The sequence below is a fragment of the Gossypium arboreum genome, chromosome 13, assembly GCF_025698485.1.
Source record: "Gossypium arboreum isolate Shixiya-1 chromosome 13, ASM2569848v2, whole genome shotgun sequence".
In the NCBI taxonomy this organism is placed as follows: domain Eukaryota; kingdom Viridiplantae; phylum Streptophyta; class Magnoliopsida; order Malvales; family Malvaceae; genus Gossypium; species Gossypium arboreum.
The window spans coordinates 8,685,385-8,702,543 of NC_069082.1; the positions used below are offsets into that span (position 1 = coordinate 8,685,385).

At 34.6% G+C, this 17,159-nt stretch overlaps 2 protein-coding genes across 3 annotated transcripts; both read left to right on the forward strand.

The window, feature by feature from the left end:
* The first annotated feature begins 483 nt into the window (after nt 1-483).
* On the forward strand, nt 484-7,604 carry LOC108464189 (B3 domain-containing protein REM19-like). The gene is made up of 6 exons (XM_017764338.2): nt 484-1,195; nt 6,153-6,265; nt 6,357-6,511; nt 6,581-6,640; nt 6,726-6,925; nt 7,021-7,604. Exons 2-6 carry the CDS (start codon nt 6,243-6,245, stop codon nt 7,291-7,293), a joined length of 711 nt encoding a protein of 236 aa, XP_017619827.1. The 5' UTR covers nt 484-1,195; nt 6,153-6,242; the 3' UTR covers nt 7,294-7,604.
* Nucleotides 7,605-8,780: 1,176 nt separating this feature from the next.
* LOC108461581 (B3 domain-containing transcription factor VRN1-like) lies at nt 8,781-11,746 on the forward strand. Of its 2 annotated transcripts, none has more exons than XM_017761459.2 (5): nt 8,781-9,059; nt 9,932-10,541; nt 10,619-10,827; nt 10,915-11,221; nt 11,505-11,746. In XM_017761459.2, the coding sequence occupies exons 1-4, from the start codon at nt 8,967-8,969 to the stop codon at nt 11,176-11,178; spliced, it is 1,176 nt and encodes a 391-aa protein (XP_017616948.1). In that variant the 5' UTR covers nt 8,781-8,966; the 3' UTR covers nt 11,179-11,221; nt 11,505-11,746. The 2 variants fall into 2 exon arrangements, with proteins under 2 accessions (XP_017616948.1, XP_017616949.1); XM_017761460.2 differs by having other exon boundaries at nt 10,625-10,827.
* Nucleotides 11,747-17,159: the final 5,413 nt, after the last annotated feature.

A 17,159-nucleotide genomic window follows, 5' to 3' on the forward strand; every position in this document is an offset into this window, starting at 1 on the left:
ATGCTTATAAAATTAAATTTTAGAGTTTTTAAGTTAAAAAAAAAGGTGTTTAATCTCTTTATACTTTTTATAAATATAAATCTAATTATTAATATTATTGAAAATTTTATGTTAAATTTAGATCTATTACAATATTATTTTTATGTTATACAATTATTAAATAAGTATTTATTTATTTCAAAATACAACACCCATAAATTTAATAAAATAATTCTAACCTTACCATTAACAGTTAGACTTGAATTTTTAAAACGGATGAGTATTTGAATTTTTAATCTTACCAATTTAAATTAAATTAAACTGATTAAGAGATCAATCCGAAAAATAACTTTTAACTGATTAGATTAAGAATCGGTAATTTTTAATCAAACCGATCTAACCGATGAGATTTATTGTAATAAGTTAGGTAATTGAGTAATGCTTTGTATATAATTATAAAAACTACAAAAAGAATTTATTATAATTTATATAATTAAATAATATTTGGTGGAGTTAAATTGGGTCGAAAGCTTATGTTAGAAAGCACTCTCGATTTCTACTTGGAACTGATCTTTAAGAACATGTTTAAAAGACCAAGGTCGGGTTTAGTATTAAAGGATCGAGCTACAATGATCCCTTGCTTGCATTTCTAACTTCTCCCGTCGATCGTAGGGCTCATTGAGCTGGTTTCGGGCTCCTTTTTCCCCCTTGATTTCTTCTCTTTTTAATAAATTGATTTGGGGCTTTTCATCACTGTGTGCTGTTCTCTCCATCTCATGGAGTGGATTTAGTTTCTCACGCCTTTTGTCTGGGATCTCTTGCTTGGGTTTTCTGCTAGTTTGGGTTCTCTCCTTTGCTCAGGCTTTCTACAAATTCTGCTCTTCCTCTCTTGCTCGGGTCGGGTTTTTGTTACCGTTTTGTAGCCTGTGGTGTTTGGCTTGTCTTGGGCTTTTGGAATTCTGGTTCAGTGTTGGTTTCTGGAGGCTTGTTCCGGGCTTCTCATCGGTTCCATTTTCTGCTCCAATTCAGGAGGTTCAATGGGTCTCGTTTTTTGTTGGTTGGTCTGAGGGCGCCGATATTTGTGTCGTGGCCTCGTGGGTAGCGCGTTTTTCCGACTCGATCTCGCTCGTGCACTCGGAGCTTTGTGCGGACTCTGTTTTGGCCTTTGGTTTTCGAGGGCTCGACTGAGTTTGTTTGTACAGCAAGCCGGAGTCAGGTTTGTGCTTTGTTCTCGGTGTTGTTGGTTGTATTGACTTATCTGCTTTAGATTGATAGAGCTTTGACTTCTTTTTCGCTTTGTCTCTTTGACTTGTTGACATTCGGTTAATTGGTTTCGTGGTTGTTGACCTTCGAATCTCTGAGTATTTGCCGCTGCGCTTTTTGATTTTTTTCCTCTTCTTAGTCTGGTCGTGTTTGTTTGATTGCTGTGGCTTGTCGAGTTTAAGCTGCGCGTCTAGGACTTTCGTGTGCTGAGTTTGTCTTTTCAATTTGTATTTGGTGTGTGGTTTAATCAAAGATCAAAGATAAAAAACTTACTCAGGGAGGCTGAGATGAAGAACAGCAATCGGGAGTAATTCTGGTATTAACATACATTTCTTTTAGATGAATGTAGTATATATGTACATGCAGCGATTGTAAAACTACAAACTGTCAATAACCAAATTGTAACAACTTAACTAACAGACTCAACTAACATTTAACTGGCACTAACAGTTAGCAACAGCTATTTCCACGTATCATACCCTTCCCCTTGAGATAAGCCTTGTCCACAAGGCTGAAAAGATGGAAATTTCTTTTACTGTAAGGTAGATTTCTCTACAAAGATACTCCCTTCAATTGTTGATTGCCCACCTTCCTCTTCAATTAGGATACATGGAAAACTGGATGCAACTTGGAATGGCTAGGCAAAGCCAATGTATAGGCCACAGCCCCCACCTTATCAATCACTGCGTATGGCCCAAAATACCTAAGAGCAAGCTTTTGAAATTGCCTTTCATGTAGATAGTTCTGTCTATAGGGTTGTAATTTCAAATCACTCCAATCTCCAACATTAAAGCTCTTGTCAGAACAATGCTGATCATCCTGTTGTTTCATCCCGTTTTGTTCTCTGCTCAAATGATGCCTTAAAACCTTTAACATCTCCTTTGTAGCTGTCAAACTCTCATCAACATAATGTACTTGGGGGTTGCATGGAAAATAGGGAACATGCAAGGGTGGTGGGTACCCATACAAAGCTTCAAAAGGTGTTGTGTTGAGAGCAGGGTGGTCAGGTGTTGTGTCACCACTCTGCCAAAGGAAGCCGTCTACCCCATGCCTTAGGATGCTTACTGGTCATACACCTCAAGTATGTCTCCTAGCAGCGATTTACTACTTCAGTTTGACCATTCGTTTTCAGATAACAGGCTGTTGAATGGCTCCATTCCACCCCTTGAAGTCGAAACAGATCCTGCCAAAAATTGCTAAGAAAAATGGTGTCTCGATCACTAATTATTGTATTAGGTAGCCCATGCAATTTGAACACATTATCCATGTAGACCCGAGCAACTGTCCATGTAGTGTATGGATGAGACGAACTAATAAATTGAGAGTACTTAGTCAGTCTATCCACAATGACAAGAATAACTAACTTGTCGAATGTTTGAGGTAACCTTTCTTTGAGGCAATTGCTGTAGGCAACTCACTTTCATCAACACTTATAGACATAGTATTGATGGAGGAGTCATCAACCCCTTGCATACTTAAACAACGAAGTTGGATCACAGTACATTCTAACAGCAGCTTTCCCATTCCCTTATTGGTTATAGACTCCATCTTATTAGGTTGAGACCCTCTAAATATGTCTCTTCCCATCCAATGAAAATTCCATGTGCAAAATTTTAAAATCCCAGTGAATTACTCTGAATGTCTCGAGCTATTGAATATCAAAAACCATGTCACGATTCTCAATGGTAGTAACATAACATCAGTCATAAGTAGTACCTTGCAGCATCCCTTGCAAGTCTTTGCACATGGAAGTACATGTGAGGTTGTTGCCTTCTACCACATAACTTTCATAGGCTTCACGGTAGTAATTTTGCATCCTAGCTTCTTAGCAGTTTCTAGGTCTAGGAAGTTGTGGGCACTCCTTGAGTTGATCAATATGTGCAAAGGCCTCTTTTTAGCTCGACCAATAACCCTTTTTGAAATATGAGGATTTTTATCATTCCCATCATCTTTGTATCCAATTCTCCTTGTACCAACAGTATCCAACTCAATCAAGAAGAGTTGCTTGCTTTTGCACCTATGACCAATCTCATACTTTTCATTGCACCAAAAACACAATCCCTTGGTCTTTTTTTTCATCAGAATCAACACTAATTGAATCTTGGCATTTTTGTTTTGTGGGTTGAAAGTTATAAGGTGAATATTGGTATTCGGATTTGGTAAGAGTGGTTGTGGCTTATTAATGGTTTTGGTGAGTTGGGTAAGGTGCAAAGACATAAAAGTAGGTTTCTTGTGAAATGGGTATAATTCTTGTTGTAAACCGGTTATAGTGGTATCTCAGAGTCTAGCCAAATTAAGAGCATGTGTCAAACTTTTTGGCATAAACATCTTGGCGGGTGGTTGTATACAATTTCTTAGGCCATTAAGGAAGAAAGAAATTTCATATTCTTTAGTAATATTAACCTTGCCTAACAACGTTCCAAATTGATCATGGTACTCAAAAATTGTATCGGTTTGTTTGAGACTCAGAAGCTCAACCATGGGGTCGCCAAAATACTTGTCCCCAAATCTGCCCTCCAATACCTACACATAATCCTCCCAAGAAATCTCATCCGGTCCACCTTGTAACTTGATCCAATTTTGGTGCCATTGCTGGGCATGCTTGCATTGAAACAACCATCAAGATGAATAACTGCAAGTTTTACCTTCAAATCAAGAGTCTGATCCACACTAAGGAAATGCTTGCATTGAAACAACCATCCATTCAAATCATCACCATTGAATTTAGGAAACCCCACCTTAGTCTGCCTCGTAGCAAAAATGGTGGTCTCTTATGCGTGGCATGAGAAGCTTGAGAATGAACTTCATGCTCTCTTTATAATTGACTCATAACCTGCGTTTGCTGGAGATTCGTGATTGTAATATCATTTCTCAAAGCAACAATGATATGTTCTAGATTCTACTCGACCCTACATTTTGGCAAGCATCTCTCCAAAAGGTTCTTTCATGAACTCTTCCAACCTTCTAAGGTCATGTGAAGGATTGTTATCTGCCATCATAGGTGCTGGAAAGGAGGCTTTGATGCCAATTTGGTGTGCGGTTTAATTAAAGATAAAGAAATTACTCAAGGAAGTTGAGATGAAGAACAACAATTCAGAGTAATACCTTCTAATACCGTGTGAATGATTGTTATCCGCCATCACAAGTGCCAAAAAGGAGACTGTAATACTAATTTGGTGCGTGGTTTAATCAAAGATAAAGATTTACTCAAGGAAACTAAGATGAAGAACTACATCCGAGTAATTTTGGTATTATTCTAGAACATAGAAGAAAGGAATTTTTTACACAGCTGTTAACATGCATTTCCCTTAGATGAATGTAGTATATATGTACATGTAGCAATTATAAAACTACAAACTGTCAATAGTCAAATTGTAACAACTTAACTAACAAACTCAAGTAACATTTAACTAACACTAATAGTTAGCAACAACTATTTCCACATATTGGTATTTTGGTTTGGAATTGTCAAGGGCTCGAGTAAACTTCAAAGATATGAGCTCGTTCAAAAACATCACCCTACAATGGTCTTCTTGATGGTAACAAAACAAATCTAGAGCAAAACTAGAGTGCCTACAGAATCAATTGGGGTATGCTCGTAGCTTCTATGTTGACCCATATGGCAGGGCAAGTGGGTGTGCATTTTGGTGGATATCGTATTAGTGGAGAGTTCCCTTTTTATTGACACACAGATTGATGATGGCTCTTCTAGTGGGCTCTAGCATTGCACTTTTGTCTTGGGTCATCCATACAGAAGGCAGTAGAGAGGTGTGGGAGATGATCAGCTGCATTCGGTTTAGGGTGAAAGTAAATGATGTTGCATTTGTGACTTGGTGCAGTTTGCTCCTCGTATAAGAAAGATGGAGGCATACTAGGGGACCATAGACAAATTGAACTTTTCAATTCCTTTCTCAATAACTTGTGCCTTATTCAAATGGGTAGTGGGGTTATTTTTCCTGGTCTAATAACAGTCTGGGAGACTAGAATATCAGGCAGAGATTGGTCAAGATCCTCTATACTTCTTCAAGGTGTACTTATCTTTTATGCATATGGTTTGATCTTCCTGTATGCATTGTTTAGTGTAAAGGAGGAGTGGGGAGACATATCAAGTCTATATAACAGTAAAACAAATCTCTGATCTGTTGCCATAAATAGGGTATCTGAGTCCAGTTCCGTCTTGTTTGTTTGCTCGGGTAAAAGGATGGATGTTTGTAATATGATTCAAAATCTATCGAAACCTGAAAATTGGAAGTGCAACAGGATCTATATAGAGTAGTGCATATTCCAGGAAGGATCTCATATGATGTGGCTTTATTACTTGTTTAACTTTCAGATAAAGAACCAAATTTTATAAAAGGTAATCTCTACAAATTTTGACAATTGCAAGGTAATTCAATCTATGTTATTTATTTCAACCTTCATTCTTGGTGAATAATACATAGATGAGGAATCTTTTGACTGTCATCCATACTTTATCATCTGTTTGTTTGACATCTCTCTTTGGATTCTACTGCTGGCAAATTTCTTCAAATATGCATCAAATGATATGGCTACATCTTAATTTAAGATTAACTTTTTTCCCTTTTAGTGAGGTTTGGTCATTCAAAAAAGTGTATACGGATTTCAGTTTTAATTATGATTATACTCAGCATATATGGATTTCATTTTTCTTTGATTTTAACTTCCTGTTGCTGCCGCTCTCACTGTTCCTGTTGCACTTCCAATTTAAGATTAATTGGATTTAGATTAAATCTTTTTCCCTTTTATTAAGGTTTGGTCATTTGAAAAAGCATATTTGGATTTCATTTTTAATTATGATTATACTTACCGTATATGGATTACATTTATCTTTGATGTGAACTTTCCGTTGCTGCCGCTCACTGTTCCTGATGGTCATGTTTGTCGTGCAGGAATAAAGAAAGCCGTTTGGTTTCAGAAAGTTTGGCAGGAATTTCTAGGGCGTTATTATATTTGTGTTGGCTACGTTTTGGCTTTCAGATATGAAGGAAATTCCACGTTCAGTGTTCGTATATTTAATTTGTACAACTCGGAAATAAATTATCATTAATAAACTATCAACCTAATGCTCTCATTGGTACTGAATACAATCGCAGAAAACAATATCCATTTGAACAACTTCAAGATAATGAATGCATATCTCCAGCACTGCAGAATATGTTTGGTGGCTCTAAACTTAGCAACTGCATAAACTGGGGTGGTGATGTCAATCGTCAAAATCCAAAGGCTGTGAATAATCAACCTATTCGAGGTATGGCTTTCCATTTAATGCATTTGAACTTAAAAAATTCCGCTAATGTGGTGAAATTGCGTACTTCAGGTTCAGGTGCTATGAAACCAGAACCAAAAAAGCGTGGGAGGAAGCGAAAGTTTGATCCTAGTAAGTCTTTTTAACTAAAATTTTTTCTTCTTGTCTTGCAGTTTGCGAGGTTGGAATTTCTGATCATTTGTCAAATGAACTGTAGATGTTCAGGATTCATCTGCTGGACGTGAAGATGATGCTGACATGCGCCTTAGATGTTATGAAAGTGCTTCTGCCCGAAAGAGAACCGTGACAGCTGAAGAAAGAGAGAGAGCAATTAATGCGGCCAAAGCATTTGAGCCTATTAACCCTTTCTGCAGGGTCGTCTTGCGACCATCATATCTATACAGGGGATGTATTATGGTGAGCATTGAATATGATGTGCCATACATGTATTTTTCAGTTTCATCTTATAGCATGCCTCTGTGCATTTCAAATTTTTTTTTTTTCTCTTACAGTACTTACCATCGTGCTTTGCTGAGAAACATCTAAGTGGGGTTTCGGATTCCATTAAACTTCAGCTTCCTGATGGGAGACAGTGGTCTGTACGATGTCGTTATAAAGGAGGAAAGGCTAAGTTCAGTCGGGGATGGTATGAATTTACATTGGAGAATAATTTGGGAGAAGGGGATGTCTGTGTCTTTGAACTGCTCAGATCAAGGGAAATCGTGCTCAAAGTTACTGTATTTCGTGTAATGGAAAGCGGTGGACTAATGCACCGGTCTCAATGAAATGCCTGCTAAGTTAAGCCATCTTAGATTATAGAGCTGGAAATTTCAGGAATGTCAAAAACTATGTTAAGTAACTCGTTCTTCTCAGGTGACGGTGTAACCAATCTGGTTCCATAAGAAATTAGCTGCTGTGCATGTTTAGCTGCTTAAGATAATGGATACTAAAATTCTCTGGCTTGACTAGGTTTGTTAGTAGATTTCTCCAATGTAGTTGATGTTGAACCCGATTGGGAAAATGTGTTTTAGACTTGATGTTATGGTCTGCTTGGTTGGTTTGAAATTGAAATTTTCATTCCTCTTGTTGCTTTCAAGCTGCTGTCTTATATTGCTTAAGCTTTTTTACTGCTGAAAATTTGTGGCACTGCTTTCAGATAGCAACAGAGATTATAGATCCTATATTTCATGAATGTTGATAAGTTTTTCTCATAATAGTTATACTTGTCATTGATTTGCATTTGTATTTTGAAAAGATGTTTACCATTTATCAATAAGCTAAACTACACATTGGGAGCAAGGTCTCACTTTGTTTGTTATTAGTCGTGGCGTTATGAGAGTCTTAGTTGAATTGCAAGGAAACTTATGTTGTCTACACTTTTCATCAACACCTAATCTTAAACTTGTTGAGAGCGACAGCTTGCAACATTCTAGTTTCTACACAATCATAACATCAGAGAGATAACCAGGTTTTGAAACTCCTTGATTCAAATATGCAGCTTTTTATGAACCCAACAGCAGGTGGAGTGCAAAACAAAAACCCTTCATGTCCAGATCTTAGTCTAGAGTAAAGAGTTTGTTCTATAAACTATACTTACCATATCCTTTGACATGAAATAAATTTTAAAGCCAAACTTCTACTTATGGAAAAGGTGGAGATAGGCGTTGGATCAAATTTTATCACAGTTGAGTTGGTGGTTATTATTTTATTATTGAAATTTTTTCGAATGAAATAAAATTGTTTGAGTTAAACTTTTTTTAAAAAGTTTTAATTAAGTTAAATTAAAATTTTGCTGAAAATATAATTAAATTTCTAGTTAGAGAACATAGATATGATACTATATATATTTAAAATTTCTTTTAAAGGAAAATGAGAAAACAATATAAATTTGAGTTGTTTATTTACTTGTTTAAACTTTATGTCCAAGGAAAAGAAATTAAAATTGTATAATTTAACATTTTATACAAGTTTTAGACTTTCATATATATATATATATTATAAAAAGATATATTTTTTAAAATATATTCTTTATAAAAAATCTTAAAAATATATATATTTTTAAAATTTGAAGATTATTTGAATTTTTTGTAATTTATTATTTAATTTACTTAAGTTGTAAACATCTAACTCACCTTAAAAAATTTAATTATTTATTCGAATTAATTAAAAAATAAAATAATTTATTTCAATTAATCCAAAATTTAGTCAATCAAGATTAATGTTAAGCAAGAAAGTTCTACTAGAATTTATTGTAATGTAACTGATTCTGGCTTCATTTGTAGTTGGACCCCACAAAAGTGTAAGTTTGATGGATGGTGCAAGAAAATAAAATAGAAAAACAAGAAAAATCTTATTATATAGCATAGAAAGTGTCAAAGGAATGTAAGAAGTTGATCATCACAGCCTCTGAGTGTCTGATGGTCGAACAACATAAAGCCAGCTACTCCAAAAGAAAACAATGTCACAGCCAACGGGTCCATCTTTGCCTCACAAGAAATCCTGCATCTTCTACAAGTTAATGGTGGCCTCCATTCTTCATGACAAGAAGCTTGTTAAGTTCTCTTTCTCTCTCTTTGTTTGGTCTCTGGGAAAGTTGTAAACTTGTTGCAAAATTTATTTCCTTCCATCTTTATTTTCCCTTGTTCTCTCGCTCTCTTTGGGAAAAGTTGTAAACTTGCATGAAGGGTACTTTCTTTTTGACTTGTTTAGTTGGTATGGAAGTTCAAAGAAAACAAATTTAAGGGTTTTGCATCAAAATTGAACCTATTTTCCAAGTTTCAAGAACATACTTGGATCATACAAACCAGTCTTTCCCCTACAGTAATTAAAGAGGAAAAGAAAAAAAAATACTTGAAAGTTTCAAGCTTTATTTGGTTGCTGTAAAAAGCTGAATCAAAAAGATTCAACTGTTAACATTTCTACTTTACCTTTTGGATCATCGAACACTTTTTGCTTGCTTCATTATCTTATTATATTGTTTTTGATCTGTTCAATTAGTTGGATTCCCACTAATCTTTTCAAATATCCATAATGGGTGTTTTCTTTTTCCAATTTATTTCATGTTTTGACCTTGAAAATCTGTTCTTTGGGTACTGTCCATGAAAAAATTGCATTAAAGTAATTGCAAGTTGTGGTTATTGTAACGCCCTTTTGATTTAATTATCATCAATGACTGTTACAACCACTATATGGCTTATATTATATTTTTCCCAGATATTGACATTTTTTTTGTTTTTTTAATTGGTAAATCTTTGTTTTTCAGCTGCAATGTTCAAAGCAATTAAAAACATGCTTTGTTGTGATAAAACTGAATGATGTATCGAAATTATGATCATTCATTGATTCTGCATCATTGTTAGTGCATTGTCTCTTCTAGTTCATTAGATTTTGAAACGGATTCTAACTTGGTTTCTGTACTTACAGAAGATCCCAAATAAGTTTGTCAAGAAATTTGGTCATGAGCTCTCTTCGATCGCTACACTTAACGTTCCCAGTGGTCGTCTCTGGCTAGTGGAATTGAGGAAAGAAAACAAAAGAGTGTGGCTTGATTGTGGTTGGACTGTGTTTGTTGAATACTATTCTATCTGCAGTGGTTATTTCTTGGTTTTTAGATATGACGGGAATTCGCATTTTAATGTTCATATATATAATCTTAATGCTTCGGAGATAAACTATCAGTCTAATGGTCTAAATGATTCTCGAGAACCTGGTCACGATAAACATTTAAAAGATGTAGAAGATGGTGCCTTTGCTCAGATTATGCGTTCTCAACCTACATCATCTAGTTCATGCTTTTTGATTGATGATGATTTTGATGAATGTGTAGATCATGATAGGAAGAAACGTAAGAACTCTACATTTCTTGATCAGAAAAACGATGTGGATGATTTACGAGTAACGGTTCAATCCACTCGAGACAAAGGCATTCAGTTTAATGGGGTTGAGCTTACAAGTGCCGCAGATGAAGGTGGACTGAATTTCTTGAATGGAACACAAAAGAACACCAAAGAAATAAAACAAGAAATCGAACCCGGTAAGCTCCTTGAACTTAAATGCTTTCTGTATAGGGTGTTCGTTATTGACTGTTTCTCATCTCTAATTCATTGAAAGATATAGATGAATACAAGTCATTAGGCAAATTCATTGTGAAAGAAGAGCTTCCAGCCATGAACTCCCCAAGAAGCGATCATAAGAAACGGCGAGATGCAACTGCAGAAGGAAAACAGATTGCTTTACGTGCAGCTGCAATGTTCAAACCCGATAATCCTTTCTGCAGGGTTATCCTACGACCATCCTATGTATACAAGGGAATATTTTTAGTAAGCCCTTGAAATATGATTTGATATAATTTGTTGAGCTTTGAAATATTTTTTGACAAAGGTTGTCACTCCTTTTTGCTTCTGCAGCATATCCCTCGCTGCTTTGCTCTGAGATACCTGAACGGAGTTGATGGGATTGTTACACTTCAGGTGTCCGAAGGGAAAAAGTGGCCGGTCCGATGTATTTATGGGCAGAGCAGTTGGAAGTTTAGCAAAGGATGGGCTGAATTTGTCTTGGACAATAATTTAGATGAAGGGGATGTTTGTGTATTCGAGCTGATTAGCACAAAGGAGATTGTGCTGAAAGTTACCATATTCCGTGTTCTTGAAGATGGTGTAGCAGTGAACTAACTATAATCCCGTAATTTGTTTGTTCACCAGCTAATACTGTCAGGTACATCTTTCCTTTCCTGCTACACAACATTGAGGAGATCGTCCCGAAATGCAATTTCATAACTTTAAATAACAATAACAACAATATCAAACTCGATTAAGACGGTATAAATTTGTCGTAGATTTACCTAGAGGTTGAAGTAATAACTTGGCTAAAAGATATCAAAGATAGACAGAATGAGGCTAATGGTTATACTTCTCATATTATATGTTTTGGCTGCTATGTTGTATATACGAAATTCCGAAGTACGAAAATGATTGAATAGCGTTTATGGTGTTTGCAGGAGTTGATCATACTTGTCTCTGCATATCAATGCTTGTATTTGTAGCGTTAGGTTGCTTCATGCTTCAATGTGAAAAGCCTTTTTGATGTTTCAGTGTGAAGAAAAGTGTCCATATCTTTGTAGCCTAATGTGTAGAAAACTAGATTACTAATTGTTGGAATTTTATTATGTAAATATTCTATGTTTTGCCCTTAATATTTGATGAATTAACGATATGAAATTTTATGCATAAAGAATTAAAATGAAGTGAATTAAACAATGTTGAATTATAAACCAATTGAATTGAACTTTTTTTAATTTCATAATATAAATTATATTATTTTTGTAATTTCTATCATATAAAAATGATAACATTATTTTTTTAAATATTAAAAGATTTGTTTAAGTTATTTATATTCTAAACTTAACTTTTAAAGAAATTTTAGGAATAAAAGGGTAAAATTATGATTTTCATCCTTGTATTAACAATGTTATGTTTTAGTCCAAATTATTAACACAGTTAAAACATATATGGTTCATGTGGATTTAAAAAAATGAGATTAAGTTAATGACAAATTAGTGAAAATAACTATTTTAATAATATTATAATTTCACTTGTATACAATGTATCTCGTTCAAGATTTATGGGTCAAGATTAAATCTCATATTTGAACTACAAGATCTATAAAAAAAAATAGAATACATAGATTTTACGTGAAAACACTTTTGGGAAAAAAACTACCTGCAGAGAAGAAAAAAATTCACTATGTCGAATTCAAGTAATTATAAGGAGTATAGACTGCGTCTATTTATAGGTTTAGAAAACATTATTTTAATCAACATCTAATAGAAGTAATGCAGTAAAGTTGAAACACTTTATTCAAATCAATATCAAACGAAGGAAGTAAACTTCTATACAAATTCTTCTTGTGCAGCCTATACCGTTTGGGCCTTTGACCTTCAGCCTTCACCCTCATGGATCCCCTTATCTTGCCACTTGTATTTTATATTAATAAGAATTTGTGTCACAACTCTAACAATTTTCACCTTAATAATTTCTATCTCTTTCATAAAACCCCTTAAGGGTTTATCTTCAACAATGAACACCAACCAAGTCTAAGCAATGGTCAAACTTGGTTATAGGAAGTGATTTAGTCATCATATTTGCAGAATTATCATGAGTGTTGATTTTGCTCATAACAATATCACCACAAGTAATAATATTATGAACAAAATGATACCGAACAACAATGTACTTTGTTCTTTCATGAAACATTTGATCTTTCGTAAAGAGGATAGCACTTTGATTGTCACAATATACTGTACTGATTTGAAGGCCTATATCGATTTTACTAAAGAGCCCTTTTAACCAAATAGTTTCTTTACAAACCTTAATAATCGTCATGTACTCAACTTCAGTGGTAGACAAAGCGACAATAGTTTGCAAGGTGACTTTCCAATTGATTGCACAACCCTCAATTGTAAAGACAGAACTTGTGAGATATCTTTTTTTATCAAGGTTTCCAACAAAATTAGCATCAACATACCCAATGAATCTATCTCTATTTCTTCCAAACTGTAAGCAAGCATTAGTAGTGCCTCGTAAGTATCTCAAAATCCACTGAACTGTTTTACAGTATTCTTTATCGGGATTCGCCATGTATCTACTAATTGCACTGACTGCATATAATAAATTTGGACGTGAACAAACCATAGCATACATAAGAGATCCCACTGCACTAGAATATGAAACATTTGACATGTAATTAATCTCAACATCTGATTGTGGAGACAAAGCTGATAAAAGTCTGAAATGGGCCGCTAAAGGAGTACTAACAGGCTTAGTACTCTGCATATTGAACCTGCAAAGAACTTTCTCAATGTACCCTTTCTGACTTAGGTACAATTTACTTGTTTTTCTATCTTTGAGAATCTTCATACCAAGTATCTTCTTTGCTACTCTCAAATCCTTCATCTCAAATTCTTCACTAAGCTGAGTTTTAGCCTTTATTATCTCTCCTTTATCTTTCGTTGCTCTCAACATGTCATCATCACTGTTCTTCTTAAAATAAACACAACTATCAAAGCTACTTCTTTTAAAATCATGAGAAGTCATAAAAGAATCAGACCTCTTATATCGCTGCCTTGGTGACTGTTTCAATCCATACAAGGGACTTTTTCAACAAGCAAAAATAGTCCTCTTTTTTTGAGACTGTAAAGCCCTCTAGTTATTGCATGTAAATGTCATCCTCAAGTTCTCTATGCAAGAACGTTATTTTTACATCTAACTGTTTGAACTCCAAATCATACATGACCACAATACCAAGCAAGACTCAAATCGAACTGTGTTTCATAACTGGAGAAAACACATCTATGAAGTCCACACTTGAAATCTGACTTTAACCCTTTACAACAAGCCTTGTTTTATATTTGAGTTCTTCAACTATTGGAGTCTCTTCTTTCCTCTTGAACACTCATTTACAACAAACAACCTTCTTACATTTAGGAAGCTTCACAATATCCCATGTTCTGTTCTTGTAGAGTAACTCCATCTCTTTTTGCATAGTAAATATTACCATCTATATCTTTAGCCACATTTAAAGTATAAGCAACTAGATCAGCCTTGGCATACTTTTTTAGAGGTTTAATTTCTCTTCTAGTTCTGTTTTTGACAATAGAATATTGTGGTGAAGAAGTGACTCTGTTCTAATTTTCTGTACTAACTTGAGGAGTCGAATCTGTTGTAGAGACTAAATCAATTTAAAGCTGCACCTGTTTTTGTTGTTCTTTATTTGAAGAGTCTTTAAGAGATAAGTTATGTAACATAGCATTTTTATCAAAAACAACATCTCTGCTAATTAAAACTTTTCTATTTTCAATACACCATAACTTATACCCTTTTACACCAGCCTTATAACCAAGAACAACACATTTAATAGATCTTGGTTCTAATTTTTCATTATCAACATAAGCATACGTAAGACATCCAAAAATCTTTAAATTAGAATAATTAGCAGGCTTACCAAATCATATATCTTGTAGAGTCTTTTTCTCAATGGAAACAGGTGGAGATCGGCTGATCAAAACAATGCAGTAGAGGCTACTTCAGCCCAAAAAGACTTCGGTAAATTAGCATTTGACAACATACATCGAACATTTTCCATGATCGTTCTGTTCATTCATTCTGTAACGTCGTTTTGCTATGGAGTATGACAAACTGTTAAGTGTTTCACGATCCTATCTGATTTGCACGATTCGTTAAATTCAACATAACAGAATTCTAAGTCATTATCTGTCTGGAGATGTTTTATCTGTTTTCCTGCTGTTTCTCAACCATAGTTTTTCAAAACTTAAATGCGGAAAACACATCATTTTTCTGCTTCAAGAAGAATACCCAAACTTTTTTGGAAAAATCATCAATAAGAGTTAGCATATAATTAACTCCACCTCTCGAAGGCACTTTGGATTGTCCTAAAGATCAGAATGAATATAATCTAACGTTCCCTTCGTGTTATGGATTCCTCTAGTGAATCAAACTCTTTTTTGCTTCCCAAAAATGTAGTGCTTATACAACTTTAATTTGCTAATGCCTTGCCCATCAAAAAGTCCTCTTTGTTCAATTCTGTCATGTCATTTTCACTCATATGCCCTAGAAAACAATGTTAATAATGTTGCTTAATTTTCGTGAAAAACTCATTTCTCTGTTAAAGAAATAGATTTGTATATCATGTTGAGAACGAAGCTTTTATTTTTTATTTTTTACAAAAAACACGAGTATACTTTAATGAAAATCGCGTTTTATTAATAACATCAAAACAGTTCCAATTTATCCTAATTTTTCTTACGTAACCAAAAAATTAATACTGAATTTCTAGCAAAAGCTTGGTAGCAAAAAATTTACTTGAAAATTTTGCCTTTAAAAGGAAAACGCATTATATATTCATAAATTGACCATTTGTTTAAAGTTTCGGTTATGGAAAATGTGTTTAATAGAATAAATACCAAGCCGACAATAAAGTCCCAAACACAATTTAAAATGTCCAAAATGTCCAAAATGTCCATATAAACAAAAGAAAGTCCAATGCATACTTAAGTCGAAAGTGTGAAATCCGAGCTCCAGAGTCCCCGTCTAATCTTATGTTTGAGGATCACTTGAAAAGAAATAGACAAACGTGTGAGCTTTACGCTCAGTGTGTAATTTGGCCCATGTATCGTGGTAAATATATATATGAATCAGATTGTATCATAGCATATCAGATTTCATAATGGAGCATATCTTTTATCATATCTTATCATATCAGATTTCATATTATCTTGTAGCACATTTCATATCATATCATATCATATCTTACCCCCATCCGCTACGCACCATCTCTGTTCAACCAATCCCACCAATTAGGACTAAAAGAGTTCATCCATCCAATCACACCAATATGTGTTGGTATGCCATTCATAAATATGCAACTGAGTTGCCAAACAGAAATTTTGCAGTCTAGTCGTCATGGTTGCAGTAAGAACTGTCATATAGTATTCCCTCCATCATGTCACAACCTACCCCAAAATATAGATAAAATTAGTCATAATCATACATACATATACCATAAGTCTTATGACATGCATATTCATATATATTTTTTTAAGGAACATAGCATAGCATATAGATTATACATAACACAACATACTTAGCATACTTCCTAAGCTTACCCTTATGTATATACAAACTAAAACTTATGCTTTTCCGGACCTATATGATGCCCACGAACCTAATTTTTGAGTCCCTTATTCGACCCCTAATTAGAACTTAAAATTGGCTAAAAAGGCTCACACGGCCTAACAAACTAGCCCATGTGGTCCACACGGGCTACCAATCCAAGTCATGTAATCAAACATGACCGTGTGGCGCACATAGTCTACCAGACGACTTGGCACACAGCTATGTGGCGCTAAGCAGTTTCAAAAATATCCACTGTTTTGCAATTTTCTCGAGTTTCAAGTGATATTTCGAGTTAGTTTCATACACCTGACAGGGAGAATGATCCACCACACAATCATACTCTTTGAACCCTACAAACGGCTCCAAAACCTAACAATTACAACTTTGATTTAACACAAAAATTTAAAATTACCTTTTTATTAAAGAAAACAGTCCCAACTTCCACAAACGAGCACTTTCCACAAAATTACAACAACTCTAACCGTTCCAAAAACTTAATTTGTGGGAGGTTCGTCTACCACCACACGCTTTTCTCTTGACCACAAGAACAAACCCACAAGACAACATTACTCATAAAATAATTTATCAATGAATTTTCACTTCGAATAATGAAACCCTGACCTCAAAAAAATTAACCTTTCAAACAACTTACCAACCTCGTTCGAATCCACCACGATGAAAGGAAAGATATAAGCGAAACAACGGAATCACAACAAGTAATAACAGAGCTTTTTGTGCAAAAAAAAGATTTTTTTGCAGCATAGAAAAGAAGGAAGGCAAATGGCAGAATAGAAAAAAACAAACGGTCGACAAGAGGAAAAGAAAATAAAGAAAGAAAGAAAAATAACAATAAAACGGGATAAAGAGAAAGAAAAGATACTTGAGAGGCTTTTAGGGGATAATAACAAACTAAATACCCACTAAATCTACTCCCCTCAACTTACCCAAAATTGGAAATCAAT